Source organism: Solea senegalensis, linkage group LG2, assembly GCF_019176455.1.
Source record: "Solea senegalensis isolate Sse05_10M linkage group LG2, IFAPA_SoseM_1, whole genome shotgun sequence".
In the NCBI taxonomy this organism is placed as follows: domain Eukaryota; kingdom Metazoa; phylum Chordata; class Actinopteri; order Pleuronectiformes; family Soleidae; genus Solea; species Solea senegalensis.
This window is the reverse complement of record NC_058022.1, coordinates 22,416,133-22,431,198: the sequence shown is the minus strand read 5'-3', so window position 1 is coordinate 22,431,198 and position 15,066 is coordinate 22,416,133. Positions and strand designations below refer to the sequence as shown.

The 15,066-nt window shown below is 40.1% G+C and overlaps 1 protein-coding gene across 4 annotated transcripts in view; it reads left to right on the top strand.

Moving 5' to 3' along the window:
* mcf2la (mcf.2 cell line derived transforming sequence-like a) overlaps positions 1-14,904 on the top strand; it is a 60,073-nt gene extending 45,169 nt beyond the window's left edge. For 3 of the 4 annotated variants that reach the window (XM_044019239.1, XM_044019240.1, XM_044019242.1), the window contains 24 exons: positions 554-668; positions 750-869; positions 1,098-1,289; positions 1,396-1,587; positions 1,675-1,828; positions 1,921-1,973; positions 2,070-2,149; positions 2,234-2,300; positions 2,427-2,542; positions 3,539-3,608; positions 3,720-3,812; positions 3,901-3,993; positions 4,064-4,189; positions 5,225-5,446; positions 5,537-5,629; positions 5,764-5,842; positions 6,261-6,327; positions 6,422-6,528; positions 6,733-6,825; positions 8,073-8,147; positions 10,242-10,351; positions 11,072-11,184; positions 11,332-11,435; positions 11,528-14,904. In XM_044019239.1, the coding sequence (XP_043875174.1) occupies positions 554-668; positions 750-869; positions 1,098-1,289; positions 1,396-1,587; positions 1,675-1,828; positions 1,921-1,973; positions 2,070-2,149; positions 2,234-2,300; positions 2,427-2,542; positions 3,539-3,608; positions 3,720-3,812; positions 3,901-3,993; positions 4,064-4,189; positions 5,225-5,446; positions 5,537-5,629; positions 5,764-5,842; positions 6,261-6,327; positions 6,422-6,528; positions 6,733-6,825; positions 8,073-8,147; positions 10,242-10,351; positions 11,072-11,184; positions 11,332-11,435; positions 11,528-11,607 (2,614 nt within the window). In that variant the 3' untranslated portion in view covers positions 11,608-14,904. The remainder of the gene's footprint in view (positions 1-553; positions 669-749; positions 870-1,097; positions 1,290-1,395; positions 1,588-1,674; positions 1,829-1,920; positions 1,974-2,069; positions 2,150-2,233; positions 2,301-2,426; positions 2,543-3,538; positions 3,609-3,719; positions 3,813-3,900; positions 3,994-4,063; positions 4,190-5,224; positions 5,447-5,536; positions 5,630-5,763; positions 5,843-6,260; positions 6,328-6,421; positions 6,529-6,732; positions 6,826-8,072; positions 8,148-10,241; positions 10,352-11,071; positions 11,185-11,331; positions 11,436-11,527) is intronic. The other variant, XM_044019241.1, reaches the window with a different exon arrangement.
* Positions 14,905-15,066: the final 162 nt, after the last annotated feature.

The following is a 15,066-nucleotide window of genomic DNA, read 5'->3' as shown; positions in this document are numbered from 1 at the left end:
TTCATCCTCAACTTCAGCAAAGAAGTGCAAAATGCAACCATCATTCTAAGTTATGCTTTCCCTAAGTTTACACTGAACTGCCAATTGAGAGGCTGTGAATCTGGATGCAAACATCACCGTTGTAATTAACAAGACTAGGCTACCTGATATGAAGCATCACTATACAAGAGGACTTCATTGTCTGTGGGTTCTCATCACTCCGTCTTCTACCATCATTTTGAATGTGTTTTATAGCAGTGATCCAACTCTGCCCTCCTCTGGATGTTTTAATGATTCAGTAAAATCCTCTTAGATTAGCCTGTCACTGACTGCTTCAGCATCCTGGCTCACCACATCGATCCACCATCTTTACTTTGTATAAAAACAACTGGTGACGAGACAGGTTGCCTGACATATTGCCTGGTACATATGCTGCCCATTATATATGCCTGTGGATGTGAACAGCGTTGTTACCTGCCAAAATAGCGTGACCTCGTTTGTGTGATGTCACCTACCGGAGGTCTATACATCCATCTACTCTATCACTCCATCGTTCCTCCTCTTTTCCTCTCAGACTCCTTGGTCAGCTGGACGAAACAGAGACAGCATTTGATGATTTCTGGGAGCGTCATAGAAGTAAGCTGGAACAGTGTTTGCAGCTGCGCCTTTTTGAACAGCACTTCCGTGAAGTGAGTACATGGGCAGTTTTGAGCAGTCACTCAGGCGCACCCACAGCTGAGCTACATGGTTAACAGCGTGTGTGTCTCCAGGTGCGCAACGAGCTTGATGCGACATCAGAGAGGCTGTCGGGTTTCTCAGAGGTCAGCGTAAACCCTGCCCATGCTGAACATGTCCTGCGAGAGCTCAGCAGCCATGAGGACAAGGCTTTTGTAAGGATACAATACTGATTCATCCTGTCGCTCACATGGTTCAGGAAACACACACTTTCATCTTTCACTGTTAAAGTTGACAATGTCTTGACCTGGTCTTCCACTCATTGTGGAAAGACGCAATGAACCACACTTCATACAGTAGAGGTGGAGTCAAATGAGGACGATTAAAAAGAAAAACGTTTCACATATGATTTAAGAAATGACATCTTTGATGTGTTTCATTAGGACATCCTGGACCATGCCCTGTCCCTGGCCTGTGATGGAGATAGGCTGATCGAGAACTCTCACTATGCTGAGGACTCCATCAGGCCAAAGTGCAGTGAGCTAAGGGGAGTGTGTGAAGAGATCAGCTCCACACTGAGGAGAAAGAAAAAACTGCTACTCAAAGCAATGGAGCTTCACCACGCTCTAGAGAAGGTAAGAGTGATAACAGAATATAATGCTGTGAGCTTTACTGTGACACAATTCCTCCATGTCATGAGAAATATTCATAGCTTGTGTCGGTATTCAATTTCTAACTAAGGCATCACAGTGGTGTGAGGAGGGCATCTTCCTGTTGGCCAGCCAGCCTGTAGATCGCTGCCAGTCTCAGGATGGAGCGGAAGCAGCTCTGCAGGAACTAGAAAGATACCTGGACACAGCAGCATTACACACCCTCACTGACCATGGCGCCATCTGTTGCCAGTACGAGGCAGTTCTCACCACACAGCTCAGGGTCAGTCGCAAGAGGCTTTAACAATCATGTTTCCTCCAGACAAAAGTTATCTTGGAATTAATCTGTGCTCTGTTTGGTCTCCATCAGGACCAGGTAGAAAGAGTTTTCCATAAGCAAACCTCTGTCCAGGAGATGTTCGAGAAGAGACGCATCAGTTTGAAGAAACTCGCCGCCAAACAGACTAGGCCAGTCCAGCCAGTCGCACCAAGACCTGAAGTGAAGTCCCCACATTCCTCTCCCAGTAATCCTCGATTCATGCATAATGCTACAATGTCATAATTCTTGCTTAGTGATGTAAAGGGATGAAAAACATTATTTTCTCTGGTCCATCAGATCTACAGAGAAAAGAGAGGAGAAACTCTGCAGATAATGCAATCTGCAAAAAGGTGAATGCATGATCAAAGAATTTGCTCACTGAATCGCTCACTCACACATTTGATTAGATTCATGTGTGGTGATAAATACTGTATGTGTGTTCCCAGGTGGAGTCTCCGATACATAACATTGGCACCAGACACACCTCTCTGTCAGGAGAAGAAGAAAACCTGGCAGTGCTTAGGCGGTAAGGGGCCAAAGGTCATCCTGAGAGTTCATTTTAATGGTATTAAACTCAGCTTAGTTTTATATTTCTGTGTGTGTACTCCAGTCATGTGATGAATGAACTGCTGGAGACAGAGAGGGCATATGTGGAGGAGCTACTGTGTGTGCTGGAGGTGAGTGCCAATCAACAGCTAATCAATAACAAAATGAAAGTGTCTCTTTTCCACATTAGCCTCTCTCTGAATGTGATACTAAAGGTGTTGATGTGTTGATACTATGTGCACAATATGACATTGCAGGGCTATGCAGCAGAGATGGATAACCCTGCCATGGCTCACCTCATCCCCAGTACCTTACTCAGCAAGAAAGATGTCCTCTTTGGCAACATGTCTGAAATCTATCAATTTCATAAAAGGTTTGTTATATGTAACAAATAAATATATATATAAAAAATATATATAATATATGTGTATATATACATATATAAATATATGTATGTACTGTATATATATATATACATATATATATATACATATATATGAATAGAATACAATAAGAGATTGTTATAAAAACGAGAAAGAAATTAGAGACAATTGTAAAAGACATGAGAAAGTGAAACATTTATTTATTTATTTATTTATTTATTTATTTATTTAACAAACCACTAAAACTGACACAGACAGGGTTAAATTACATTAAAAACTGCTCTTTACTGCAGCTGTGGATTAAAAGCTTAGTGGTCACTTGTGGAGTTAAGAATACCTGCACTTGGAATGAGGGAGTTTTTGTTATACAGTACATACTGTATTTAGTTGCCAGAGGAGCTCTATAGCACTATACTCTATAGCACCTCACAGAGCTCAAAGGCTCCAACTGACTGTTTAGGATGTGGGAGCTATCCCTCAGGATACTCCTTACTTTTTTTCCATGTTTTTTCAGTAGAAAGTATTTACAAAGATTTTGGGGGTTTACCAATTATTTTGTTTGCTGTTGACACCATTTTAGAAAGCTTGTTTTTTATTCTTGCAGCTGATGTGGTCTTACTGGACAGGAAAGACTTTGTACACCTGTTCTAAAATGTGTTTTCCTACACCAAGCCCCCTGAGTTTCTTAGAAGGTGTAGGCACAGAGAACATTTCTTAAGGTTAATTTCTGTGTTATCAGTGAATGTTCTACACTTTCTATCAGTTGGCCATCAACCACGCCCATTTTTTTTTAGCTCCTGCTTGGTACATAATATCAGCTCCTCAGTTTCATTTATTTGTAGCTACTGGTCTGGCACCATGATTCTATTATCATTATTCTATTATTCTTTAATTTGTGCAAAGTAGGCTGCATCATCTTGGTTATGTATAGTAATAGCTTACCTCAAATTTGAATTCATGTTCTAAGCATTTACCTTTGTCTCTAGGACTTTCCTAAAGGAACTGGAAGCGTACACTGACTGCCCTGAACTGGTGGGGCGCTGCTTTTTAGAACGTGTAAGTTCCTCTTCCATATATCTTTTTGTTTTCACAATTTTTAACAAACAGGCTTTGCCTTACAAACCCTGCAGAAATCGGAATAAAAAAGTGTGTTCTGTCTCTGTGTAGATGAAGGACCTGCAGATCTATGAGGCGTACTGCCAGAACAAACCTCGCTCTGAGAGCCTGTGGAGACAGTGCTCGGATTGTGCCTTCTTCCAGGTCAGCCTCTCACCTTTTGACACTTTACATGGCTCACAGGAACAATAAACCCTGTGTTATCTCAACTGATTTGTGTGTTGTGAATCAGGAGTGTCAGAAGAAGCTGGAACATAAACTTGGTTTGGACTCCTACCTCCTTAAACCTGTCCAGAGAATCACCAAGTACCAGCTACTACTGAAGGTGAGTCGTGTGAATCTGCGTGAGTGTGAAGACAGTGTTTACTTGTTCTACTTCCTCTCTGTCTTTGCAGGAGTTGTTGAAGTACAGTAAAGGCTGTGACAGCTGTAATGACCTTCAAGAAGCTCTCTCCTCGATTCTGGGGATCCTGAAAGCTGTAAATGACTCCATGCACCTCATCGCCATCACAGGATATGAGGTTGGACTGATGATGCTACTTAACTTATTCTGAGGAAGTAGAATAGGCAGTTTTCTATGATTTCATTTACCCTGCATGGTGCAAGTGACCCAATTCAGATTTTGTATGGCACAAAATTAAATTTGACCCATGAAAGTGTACGCAGATGTCGCCAGATCGGTTTCAGGCGTCATTCATATGTGGAAATAAATCACATATGAATCAGATCTGTGAATTTGAGTCTGCCATCTAAGTGGACAGATATTATTTTATTACCTGTCAATGTGACTTGCGAGTCCTGTTATTTTTAATGTGGGCTCAGGCCAGTGCACTCATGCTGAGGTTTCATGCCGTTTTAAGCCTTTCAGGTGAGGATTTCTAAACTTCATAAAACCACCACTTTCACTTTCACTGCCTGCTAACCATATTCAAGTCAGTAGCCATGTCCACTCTACATGGTTTCTCCCTGTTAAAGCAGAACTTTGCAGACCTGGTTGCTTTGTGCCTTTTTCTCTACAGAGAAAAAAAGCCATGTTTACTTGTGTCGTTTCCTTGTCCATGAATCTTCCAACAACAGTTTTCTTTGCTTCTTTTTCACTGGCTCTGCCATGAAGAACATCTAAAATAATGTTAATGCTGCCTTGATCTTATTGCCAGTACCTGTGGGTGTGGGTGTGTAGTACAGTGAAGCAATCTGTATTTCTCATGAGACCTGAGACTTTGTGAGACCTCTTGACCTCCAGCAGCAGCACCTGATCTTACAAGGCTGGTTTTCAAGGGGAGTGGAGACAATGCCCAATCTCCCAGGAACAAGCCATTTAACAATCACTATGACACAGAAGCTTTTCAGTTTGGGTATAAATCCTGCATAGTTCTGCTTTAACCAGTGTAAATATGGGTCACTTTTGAAAGACAATATTCTCTCTAAACAAAGAATTGTATTACATCAACTCATATTAATATCACATAAGTTTAATCAAAATGCACAGAATTATAAGTTAGAGGGTGATATGGGAAGCTATGGAGTAAATGGTGTCTTAAAATTCTTTTGTTCAGGGTAACCTGTCAGAGCTTGGTCGTCTGCTGATGCAAGGATCCTTCAGCGTGTGGACCGAGCACAAAAAGGGTCATGCCAAGGTCAAGGACCTGGCCCGGTTCAAGCCCATGCAGAGACACCTTTTTCTGCATGAAAAGGCGTTGCTCTTCTGTAAAAAGAGAGAGGAGAATGGCGAGGGCTACGAGAAAGCTCCGTCTTACAGCTTTAAACACTCCCTCAGTGTAAGCTCAAATGAGAGGGCTCAATAATTGTCCAAAATCCTCTGCAGTTAATGATACTTGACATCTCTCCTCCTGCTTTTCTACTCCCAGATGAGTGCAGTGGGTATAACGGAGAATGCTAAAGGTGACAACAAGAAGTTTGAAATCTGGTGTAACTCCAGAGAAGAGGTTTTCATAGTCCAGGTGAGATTTCCCAGTTGCACAAGTCTCCGCTATATGAATGGCAATTAAATCAGAACTTTGAGTTTCATTAAAGATTAATCCCTGCTCGGTTTTCTGTTTGTGGTTTATATTTTGTTGTTATTTGTGTAATCTAGGCTCCTAATCCAGAGATTAAAACAGCATGGGTGAACGAGATCCGTAAAGTTCTGACGCAGCAGCTCAAAGCCTGTAGAGGTACACACACACTCTTGTACAGCATTGTTAATCAGTGTTGGGGGTAAGTGATGGTAATATAGTTATATATCCTGTTACAAATAAAAGTTTTTGTCATTTTACTTTCCCAATGTAACACGTAAAAAGATGTGAATTTACAGTAACATGTTCTGCATGGAGTTTGCATGTTCTCCCCGTGTGCGCAAGGTTTTTTTAAAAAACATGCAGAGGTCAACTGAACACTCTAAATTGGCATGACCAAGGGTATGACCCCACTTTTCGCCCTGTGTCAGCTGGGCTTGTTCTCCCCAAGAGTTAGGGTATCATTTCATGAATGAATGAAAAGTGCTCTATACTGTAAAAAAAGTCAAATTGAGTCTGAAGGTCAATCTGTTTTCTTTTACCATTACAAACTGCAGTAAACTGTTGTGTGTTCTAGATGCCAGTCAACAGAAGAGCTTAGACTCCCCGAGTCCCTCCAGCAACATCACCTCCAACTCACTCAGGTTAGTTCAACACACTGAAGACAAACAAACACAAACAAACAAACAAACACACCCTTATTCATTGATTCATCTTCATGTTTCTTTTTATTTCTAGTCCTTTTCGTAGCAGTGGTCAGAAGAACCAGAAGAAACAAGACGAGAAGAAGGTGGAGCCAAGCCTAACCTTAGACGCAAACACCTCATCCTCACCAAAACACAAAGGTGAATGTTTTCATTAATGCTGAATTGTCTTGCAGGGAAAGACACAATCTAAGGCTGAAATGCTCACTGTAAACTAATCTGACTCCTTCTTTCACATCAACATCTACATGTGCTGTTTCTTTATCTCTTTCTTCTATCATTTCTCTCATTACAACGCTTTCCTTTCCCTTCTGCCTGCTTCCCTTTTTGAACCATCACTTTCAGAGGAACAAGTGACCAGTCCGACCACTGACAGATCCTCAGTGGCTAAAAAGCGTTTTACTTTGCAGGGCTTCAGCAATCTCAAGAGTCCAAAAGGTAAAACAGTAGCAACACATAAAGATTTTACAATAGCAACACAGTGCCTAACGAAAAGTTTTATTTGTCTTGTTAACTGATAAAACCAGATTACAATGAAGCATACTGCATTCGTCTGAAAGAAGGGAACAAATTAGTTTTTCTGAATGAATAATGTTAATTTCCCTCCAAAAAAAGATAATTTTTCTTTGCATTTCAGCTCAGTTTTTCCTAATTGACTAGATTAATCAAAACAATACATTGTTTTCTTGGGTTTAAGACTTTTGGACATATTACAACACTTTTTTTTAGGGTAAATATGTTTTTGTCAAATGTTGGTGCATTTCTGTAAGCATTTGTGGCTATTATATTCAGCAAGTTTCCTTACCTTAGTGTGGTTTTGGCAAATAGAAAGTCAATCAAAGCATTTAAAGATTCCCCAAAATTAACAGGGTTCCCATGGGTCCTTGAAATCCCTAAAGTTTGTGAAAAAAATTCAAGGCCCTTGAAAATTTTTAAGAAGAAGTTACATTGAGTTGTTATTACTAGCAGTGTTGTGGGCACTGTTGACGAGTGATTCCATGCAGAACAATGAGTGAATAATGCTAAACACGGAAGAGTAAAATACATGATGCCTGGAAATGCAAATTCCAAGACCTCTGGCTCACCAAAGAAAATGACAAAGACTGGCTTGCCCAAGATCCCAAGGACAATCACTTGGCCAGAGCTGCTGCAAATCAATAAAATTGGACACCATGTGCAAAGAGGCTCCCATCTTAAGCACATTTGGTCCTTGATTGTGAGGGAATTGATCCTGGAAAATTCCTGAAAAGTCCTTGAATTTGGTGTCAACCAAGGTGTGGGAACCCTGAATCAAGCAAAAACATATTTAACTACAAACCATAGAACAACCAGTAGATTGATGTGTGAAATTAATTTGTGACACTACACTGCATAAGAGGTGAGCTATGAACCATAAAAGCCAATACAAGTTCTCGAATTAAGTCTTTGAAATAGCTTGAAATGAGACAAATGTGTTGTTAACATTGATACATGCTCAAGTTTGAGATATCGGTAGCGGACACAAAAAAGGGGGTATCGTGCCATCCCTAATTTTAAAATTCTGGTTCTTTTAATGCTAAAAGGATGTCAACATCTCCTCAAGTTATTTAAGCACTAGCACTGCTCTGGTTTAGTTCTCTCAGCTTGCCCTCTTCCTCACCTTTCTCCTCCTCTTCCTCTTCACGTTTCTCTGCCCGTGTGGCCAGGCTCCGCCTTGTGCCCTGAACATGGCTCCAAACAGCACTTGGTCAAGAGTGATCCCACACCATTTGGGTTCAAAGGTATATTTCTGTCCCATTGTAGGAGATTTCTAGATGTCTTCTCACAGAGGACCGTTATTCATCATCCCAACCATCATCGCAGTATCATTGTGAGATTGTTCTCCATCATGTGTATTTTATTGTCTAATATACATCGGAGCTGTTCTTTAACCCATTGTCTTGAAGTCACCATCAGAGTGTAGAGAGAAAAATCTGCAAGTCAAATCAGTTTGAAGGATAATCACTCAGAGAGCACAGACCTCTGCCAAGGCTTAGACACTTTGTCACCTGCATTATACACAACACCACCAGAGGTTTTTATATTTTAATCCATTGTATCCAGAAGACTTTCTGGATCTGTAAGGAACATAACCTGCTTGTAGCTATTACCGTCTTACATAAGCTTGACAGCCTTCTGTTAAGAGCCTGATTTGTTAAGATCGCTGAGATATACACATCTGAACTTGTTAAATGGGACTCAACCATGATAGATCCTTTTTTTTCTCTCAGTACACAATAGAACACATTTTATATGTCTAGCTTCATCTACAGGTCATAACATTGAACGGAATGGTTGATGTACTTTGCTGATCCCATCTCTGTTGTGGAAGAAAAACCCTTCACCTCCTGATTACAATGCCCCAACTAACTAACAGGCTAACACTGCCATTTCACTGATGACCTGCTGGCTCTTTTGTCAGAGTCAAATGGATGAGTACGTCTGGTCTGTTACAGAGCAGGCGGCAAAGTACAGAGCCACTCTGATGGTCAGCCAGTTTGGCTGTTTACTGTGGTTGGTGGTCATGATTGATTTTTTTTAATAATATATGCATCAAACACATCCGCAATCCAGGTCATTTAAGACTTGTATTGAGGCTTATTGTCTTACATCAAAATAGAGGGTGATATTATATTTGAAATCATTGGAAAATATGATTTAAGCCTCAGATTAAGACCAGAATACCTTTTTTATGAGGTCAACTTGATATTTCTCTCTTCTAACCATGGGTGTTGTGGGGTTCAGTTGTGTAACATTGAGAAGAAAGAGCACCAATCAAATCTGTTTTTTCTACTTGTCTGTTGATCTTTCAGGTGGAATGGACAATCTGACTCTTATGAGTGTGTGTGTGTATGTGTTTTCCAGGTTTTACTCATGTTATGGGGACCTAAATCACATTATGGTTACAAACATCCCCAACATAAATTACTACAATTTAAGGTGAAGCCATGTTGTATGATTAGGATGGGTTTATGGTTAGTTTAAGGTCAGAGCTCCCCCCACAGTTTCGGACTACATATTTTTATGTAACCACCGTTCCATCCATTTTCGAACTCTTTATCCTCACTGTTCAGTTCTTGAACATCTAAAATAACACTAGTACTGTGTTGATCTTTTATTATAGTGGTACTTGGTTGGGGGTATGGGTGTGTGTAGCGTTGGGAAGCAATTCATGTTTCTTGTGAGAACCAAGACTTTGCAAGACCTCCTGATTCTGAGGACTGATCTTCCACTAACAGACAGTTAGCCTGCCCCCAATTTCCCCTTTAGCATTTAATCATAATGGTTACAGTTAGGGTAAGGGACTAGGGAATACATGGTCAAAAGGAAAGGAATTAGGCTTGTAACTGGAGGGTCGCTGGTTCAAATCCCAAGATGGGTCAAATGCTGGGATGCCCCTGAGCAAGGCTCAGGTTCTGCCCACTGATTCTGCATCTGGCGTGTGTGTGTTCACTACTGGTGTGTAAAAAGGGTGGATTAAATGCAGAGGTCAAATTCACTATCACTAAGTGATGTGTTTGCAAAAATGAACAAATTATAATTCATATGTCTATGAACGTCCTCAGTAAGAACGTGATACTATGTGAGTGAGTTTCCTTCCAAGTGGTATTCTGTTTTGTTATTTTTATAATAAATAAAATGTTATAAAATAATAACATTTTAGTTTCCATGAACATCCTGTGACAGCAGTCATTTTCTTTGTTCTACAACTTTTTCATTATCTAGTGTTGTGCAGATTTACCTTCATGCTTCCTCATGTCACGCATTCTGTTTGTTTGTTTTTTTCCCTCTGTGACGTGAATCCCACCACTCTTTAACTCCACCAACCATGACAGGATGGAGCAAGGTGTCTCTCTCTGTTGATGCCTCAGAGGAGAATGATGGCTACTCCAGCGGCGAGGATCCCATGAACTCTGACCCTGACGATGAAGTAGGAAAGAAGCTGGTGAGCATGAACAATCACTTTATTTTGACAGTCCATTGTTGACTCTCTACTACTAGGTGTTCAGTATCATGTCAACAGATAATCAGGTGACAGTTCTTTATTATCCTCTTTTCGCAACTGTTTTTCACTTTAGTTTGATGATCCTGACACACAATTACAGATGAAAGTGTAGTTTCCATTCTAGTCCATATCTGTCAACAGATAATCAACTAATCTGTGATTTGATGTTTACTTGACAATAAACATATTGTCAACAGATAATTAACTAAGAATTGATCATACTTGGTAACACTTCTGTAAAGGTTCTAAGTCATCCAGGTCACAGCCATCTTCTGTGGTTAACTGTAACAACTGGACTAACCACAGAAGACATGTGTTGACACGATCCTGTTAACTTTCAAGTGACACACAAATCAGAAGTAGATCTGACTCAATCTACAGAGAGCTAGTTACATGATGGTTAATAACACTGAAGAAATAGCATTCGTATGCAACAGACACCTTTGTATAGGGTTAGAATCTGTAGAGCACAACCTCTCTTGACAGTTAGTTTATTGTATGTCACTTGAATACTGATTATCTGTTGACATGATACTGAAAACCCGATGGTTACTAACAACTAACAATGAAAAACCAAAATAAAGTGTTATTTAAAAAGGTATAAACAAGACATGGTGTATGATTCACTAACTGACCTGGGTGACCTTTGATTCCTGTTAGGCGCTGGGAAAGTACACTGTGGTAGTAGACTGTGAGAAGGCGGGACCTCAGGAGCTGTGTGTCAAGAGTGGAGATGTGGTCCAGCTAATTAGAAAAGGAGAAGATGGGCAGTGGTAAACATCTACTTTTCTTTTTTATTCCAGAAAATAAGTATCATATTAACATATATCATGATAACAGCCAGTTTGATTCCTGCTTTCAAATTGGAGCTATGTATATAACGAATATTGAGAGCTAATGTCTTTTTGTTTGTGTGTTAGGTTTGTGAGGAATCTTCGCAGCAATAAGGAGGGTTGGGTTGCAGCGTCAAACCTCCTCAGCCTCATCTCAGGGTCCAAGTCAACACAGTCACTCAGCAGCTCAGGTAGTCAGGTTGTTTTTCATATGTTCTTCCTCTTGAGTCACTGCCAGCATCACTCCTGACTCTGACTGTCTGTATTGTTGTTTGTCCTCTAGATGGCAGCGTTTCTGGGAATCTCAGCACATCTTCCAGCTGCAGTGAGACCTACACCAGCTTTTCTGACATCAAACCCTGACCTGAGAGCAGGACTCGCTCTGTCCCTCAACTCAGAATCAATTGCAGGTGGAGTCACAGAACCTGAAGCTGACAGGAGGACACACATACACCACTGCTCACAACCAAAAAGCAGAACATCATTGTGTCTGCAGATGTTAAAAAGTGTTATGAAAAGCCATATTATACTCTCATTCACACTCAAAAACAAGAATAGAATTGATCATTCCAGGGACAGAAGATTCAAATAATAAGTTTCTGAATGTACAATCACCTCCTGTCAGGTTTTTAAACACCACACCCACCCATGTGATTATGTAGCATTGAAAGAAATTCAAATATCTGCACTAAACATGAGGTGTCAGGATTATCAACAAGGAATTTTGTACACTGTGAAAACTGGCAGCTGGCTGCAACACGCAAAAAGAAAAAAAACTATCATAGTATCATTGAACAGCGCAAAGGTTCAGTGCATGTAGTTTGAAGTATTTTTTTCTCCCTTTTTTATGTTTAATCACACCAATTGTTTAAGGTCCAGTGTGTAAGAATTACTGACATCCAACAAGAGGATGTCAGTAATTGTCATTCTTCTTTGCTTGCATAGTAAGCTCCAGCTTTAAAATGCGAAATGTACACACTGGCTGACTTTTGATTTTGGGCTTCAGTTGAAACAGGGTTGGACAAAATGTTGGCCTCCATAGAGCAAGGACAACATTTTATATAAAGCACACACAAGGCTTATTCTAAGGTTACAAATTTAAATATTTATAAACATGCGTCAAGTACCATTAAACTCACTTAAATGTTACACACTGGCCCTTTAAATTCCTGAGGTGTGTGGTGTCAAAGCAGTGGGCTTTTGTTAAAGGTACAGTGTGTAAAATATATCAAATCAATAACTATCATCTCACTCTTCTCTTCCAAGTGTGTTGTTGAACCTATGTAGCCTTCACTTAGCATCAAGAGTGAAAAGAAGTTTAGTTTGTCCATTCTGGCCTACTTTAAAAACACGGAGATACAAAATGGCAGCCTCCATTAAGCTGACCTGCCTTCTGATTAGGGGTGTCACAATCTCGCTAAAACCAATATTGATTGAAATGACGTCACAATCACGACCTTTACTCGAAAGCAAAGCTTGGAATCAAGGATTTAACCACGCCCCCAGTGTGTCTCGCCAGAGGGGAAAAACACAGTGTTGTGGTTGTAGCCATTGAAACACAACTTCACGTTATCTCATCCCGCTAACCCGAAGCAGCTGCCAACTGATAGCAACCACAGCAACTACTGATTTAGCAACGCATCAAGCTAACCCCCCGCTTCTCTGGAATCACTGTTGTGGAAATATTTTGTGTATCCCGTGAGCACATACGTCGACAGTGCAAACGTTGTCAACCAGTAAACGCATGTTATGCTCATGTAGCAAAGCACATCTCTGCATGCATCATAAGGACGTAGACGTAACGAATGAAAACAACTTGGATTTGGACAATTGTGACACCCTTACTGCTGTTATACATATATTTATGTAAAAGGCTCATTTTAGAAATTACATTTTTGACTAATGAAAATAATTTCACCCAAATTTTACACACTGGACACTTAAATGATGTATTTGTGCAATTTTTTTTAATGAGCGCTTCCCCTAACTCTTTTTTCGTGGTAATTTACTACAAAAAACAGGAACCAACAGCACCACCTAGTGGTAAACTGTTTTGCACTTCTCCTGCTACACTTGCAAATCAGCTCCAAAGTGAGCAGCAGCTTGAAACAACTTATTTCTTGATGTAACTTGTCTCTGAACTACTCTGGATTTATTTCTCAGGAAGCCCAAGACGTTGTGTGGGCAAGCAGGTGTGACTGCATACCTGCTGATGTCGACTAAACCTCTTTGTTTGTGTATGCATTCTTGCATTTTTATGTAGCTTGGTGCAAGGTGTATGTCACGAACCTCCCAGAAAGGCTGTTAAACCAAGACATATATTACATGTGGTCATTATTATTACTTGTGGTTACCAGTGGTTTAAAGCTCCAACCCAAGATTGACAAAACCTGGCCAGACCAGTCCAGTAGACACAAATAAATCTCACAGTTTTGTACATTTATATTCTGTTTTCGTGACATGGCTGTTCACCTCACCTACCTGGACTCTGCACTGCACCAACAAAAGCAGGCTTTGTCCTTATCCTCAGCTCCCAGCCCCGCTGAGGCATGTGACAGTAGCCACTCTCCTCCCTCTCTCTACAAGCAGGGCTGACCAAGATCGAGACCTGCTCAACATGTTTGTGCCACCATTCCAAGAGCAATGTGTGCTTACTCAACACTGTACTGTAGTTACTGAGTAATTGTCACGGTAGAGCCAAATTAAAACGTTAGACATAAGTCTAACTTTGGGTGTGAATTACACACCATTGTGGCCCTGATTGACCATGTTGGGCCTTATAGTGGAAATGAGAATATTGGTGATAGGTTGATAGCGCTCTGTTGCCAACCTGCACCTTTTATCACATAATTTGTGCTGTTCTGAAAACTTAAATACATCCTTGTTTTTAATCACTGAAGCACGATCATGTTGCGCTAAAAGCAGCTACACCCACCCACCACTAGGACTGCTGTATTTGTCAAAGCCATGCTAAACACAATTGTGGTTTTGTTTAATCCCACTCTAGCTACGATTGGTGCTCATAATTGTTTTTGTCATTTTGAAATGCATGTCCACTCTAGGAAATGATCATTCAGTGTCAAACTGTGAGGTAATACACTGTGGCTGGCTTTATGTGCTTATGTAAGTAGTGAATTTTACACTTGTACAGATGTGTCCTCCCTTTACTTCAAATTGTTTTCCTCAAGAGCATGTATACCATGGTGAGGATCATGTCTTTGTCTGTAAAGCATTGCTTTTCTTGGCATGTTATTCCTCAGTTCACGTCAGAGCTTTGAATCGGGCAGGTATTTTTTTTACTAGGCACTGTTGTATATTACAAGAGTATTTATTTTCTGCCTTCTTATGAAAGCTGACACGGGCACTAAACATGTCAGTGTTGTAATTTGTGATCACACAATAAAATTAATGCATTATTTGTATTTGTATTTGTGTGTGGACAGTGGAGAGATCAGAGGGGTTATATATATATTTTTTTTCATTTTTATGCAGCATATTGCAGCACAACCACTGCCCTTATTTCCTATTGTATATCTACTGATTATGGTGTTGATACTGACATTATAATGAGACATATCTGTGTATATTTGTAAATATGTAATTCTTAATTGTATGTAAAATGAAAAGCAACTTTAATAAAGTCTGACATGGTTTCCTCTATTAGATATTTCCTTTTTTTCTGTACAAAATATGTTTATATTTATTTAATATTTAATTTTATTTGTGAACCTTTTAATTTATTGGCATGGATACATTGGAAATGTTATAACGTATAATAATTTGGATCCGGAAGTTTAATTTCATCCATGTGATGTACGTCCA